Source organism: Nanorana parkeri, unplaced genomic scaffold, assembly GCF_000935625.1.
Source record: "Nanorana parkeri isolate BGI_ZX_2015 unplaced genomic scaffold, ASM93562v1 scaffold1690, whole genome shotgun sequence".
In the NCBI taxonomy this organism is placed as follows: Eukaryota; Metazoa; Chordata; class Amphibia; order Anura; family Dicroglossidae; genus Nanorana; species Nanorana parkeri.
The window spans coordinates 2,026-4,374 of NW_017307958.1; the positions used below are offsets into that span (position 1 = coordinate 2,026).

General features: G+C 40.0%; 1 protein-coding gene across 1 annotated transcript in view; it reads left to right on the forward strand.

Annotated features, from left to right (window-relative positions):
• Positions 1 to 887: 887 nt before the first annotated feature.
• Positions 888 to 2,349, forward strand: part of BST1 (bone marrow stromal cell antigen 1) — a gene marked incomplete at its 5' end in the record, with an annotated part of 12,108 nt that continues 10,646 nt past the window's right edge. The window contains one exon of the mRNA XM_018571159.1: positions 888 to 1,023. Coding sequence (XP_018426661.1) covers positions 888 to 1,023 — 136 coding nt within the window. The remainder of the gene's footprint in view (positions 1,024 to 2,349) is intronic.

The following is a 2,349-nucleotide window of genomic DNA, read 5'->3' on the forward strand; positions in this document are numbered from 1 at the left end:
ATAATTGGGATTCTGCATGTTGAGCATTGTCATGCTTTGGAAATGCACAACCAAATGCTCTGGTGTGAATGGGGCTATGTCTGCAGTATCTTAGATCTGATATGCTAAAAAAGATTGGAGAGCTATTGAGTACTGACCGGGTAGTTTGATATAAAATGCACCCTATTACCTGAAAATGTATACCAAAGCACTGGTGCCTAGTAGTTATGTGCAGGGGCCTGGTGTAAACCCAGTTCGCCAGAGTTCGACCAAGCCAGTTCAAAACTGACTAATACACCCCTCTTACCTGACCAAATCTGTTGCGGTCGGGACATTCCCCGCCCCATAGTTACATTATTATTATTATTATTATACAGGATTTATATAGCACCAACAGTTTGCGCAGCACTTTACAATATAACAAAGACATTACAGTTACAATACAGGTCAAGAAAAGAAGGTAAGGAGGGCTACATGTCACAAAGGGTTGGGGAATGCCCCTGCCGCAAATGACTGGGTCAGGAAAGGGCATGTCAGTCAAAGTTTTGCATGGGCTTGGGTAAACTCCGGCGAATTAGGTTTGCCCCAAGCCTCCGCACATTACTAATCCTTAGTAGTGTGCTGACTATGCTGACAGCTCTCCGGCCTATGGACCTTGATTTAGGCATTCTATATATTGCCAGGTGCTACAGAGAGAGAGGTCATCGGGGGGTCCCATCAAAATTTTGCTATGGGACCCCATGATCTGTAGTTACAACTCTGGTGACACTTTGTATAAAAATATAACATTTTAGGGTACATGTTGGTGGTTGGGTGGCGGCAAGTTAATGTACCCAGATTTGATGCTTTTTTTTAACATTGTTTTGCATACAAAAGCATGAATATCTCATCTTATTTATCTATTATAGTCCCTTTTCTGGGAAAACAACAAAGATTTGGTGAACAAATACACAGACAAGACAAAACGATACATGGGCCTGGGTGACACACTAAGTGGGTGGCTGGCAGACAACCTGCACTTCTGTGGATCAGTCATTGGGACAAGTGAGTGTTGCTTGTCTCAGCATATTGTAGGGTGTAAAATAGTTTGTGACCTAAATGTGCTATTTATATTACTGTATATTGTCAGTTTCTAATGCCTGAAGGATTCAGTCTTCCTGCGAACATCTCACTGCAATAACTATATAGATGTGGTATGGGCTGCTTTCAGCATCGATTACATAATTATACAATTTTAGAGATTCTTATGTTTTAGGCTTAGATTAAGGTATAAAGGGGAGTTTAAATGTTAATTTTAGGGGATTGGTTAGGTTTTAGTATTCAAATAAAGTGACACTAAATTTAGAATTTAAACCTTAAAAATGCATTCAAGTACCCTAATTATTAACAAAAATGTATCTTATTTGTGTATCACTCGGCTGTATATCCCCAATCTCAGATCCTCTGAATTGGTGCTGACACTGTCCTTCCTTCTGGAGGGTGGCTACATTTGTTCCCCATGCTCCTTGTGTGTGTTGTAAAGTAGCCACCACTCCAAATCCACTCCCTTGATGGACTACAATCTCAATACAAATTAGTAAACTAAAGGTGAGATTGTAGTCCATCATGGGAGCAAGCTTGAAATGGTGGCTACTTTACAACACATGAACACTAACTTTGTTTTCTAAAAAAGCAAACATAGATGGACTCTATAGGTGTTTAAAATAAACATGTATCTACATAAGAACATATATACAAAAATATACTATCTTTATTTCATAACAATGAATATAAAAATCATCCATATAAAATCAAGTGTTAAAATGAATGCTCCAAACAATTTCTGAATACAACTTCAGTGGTGTATTTATGTATTTGGCTGCCCTAGGCAAGCCAAGCTTCGGCAGGTAAATACGCCCCTGTACAACTTAGCACTTTGCACCGCCGTCCAATTGTTCATGTAGATTAGAATATGCAGAGTCCAAGATCTCAGGGTAATCCTCCAGTCGCACAAATATCGATGTACAGTATGAAGAAGGACTTGGTACTTAGTAAGTGTTTCGCAGATTGTAATCTGCTTTGTCAGACTTTTTTTTTAGTGCTTATATGGCCTGTGTCTAACATACAGAAAGAAGGATAATAAAGCAACCAACTTCCTGAATTATTATATTACATACACATGATAATCATTTGCTTATACATAGTATTAGGGATGCACCAATACCGCTACTAGTAACCCCCGTTATATATCGCCGATGCCAGCTCTTTAGATGTATAAATAGTTTTGGGCTGCTTGTTTAGTACTAGTGATCCACCCAGATCACTTGTAGAGCAGCCCGCTCGGCCGTCCACCCCCTGCCGCCCCCCCCCCAAGGTCAATCCCCCCTGTCG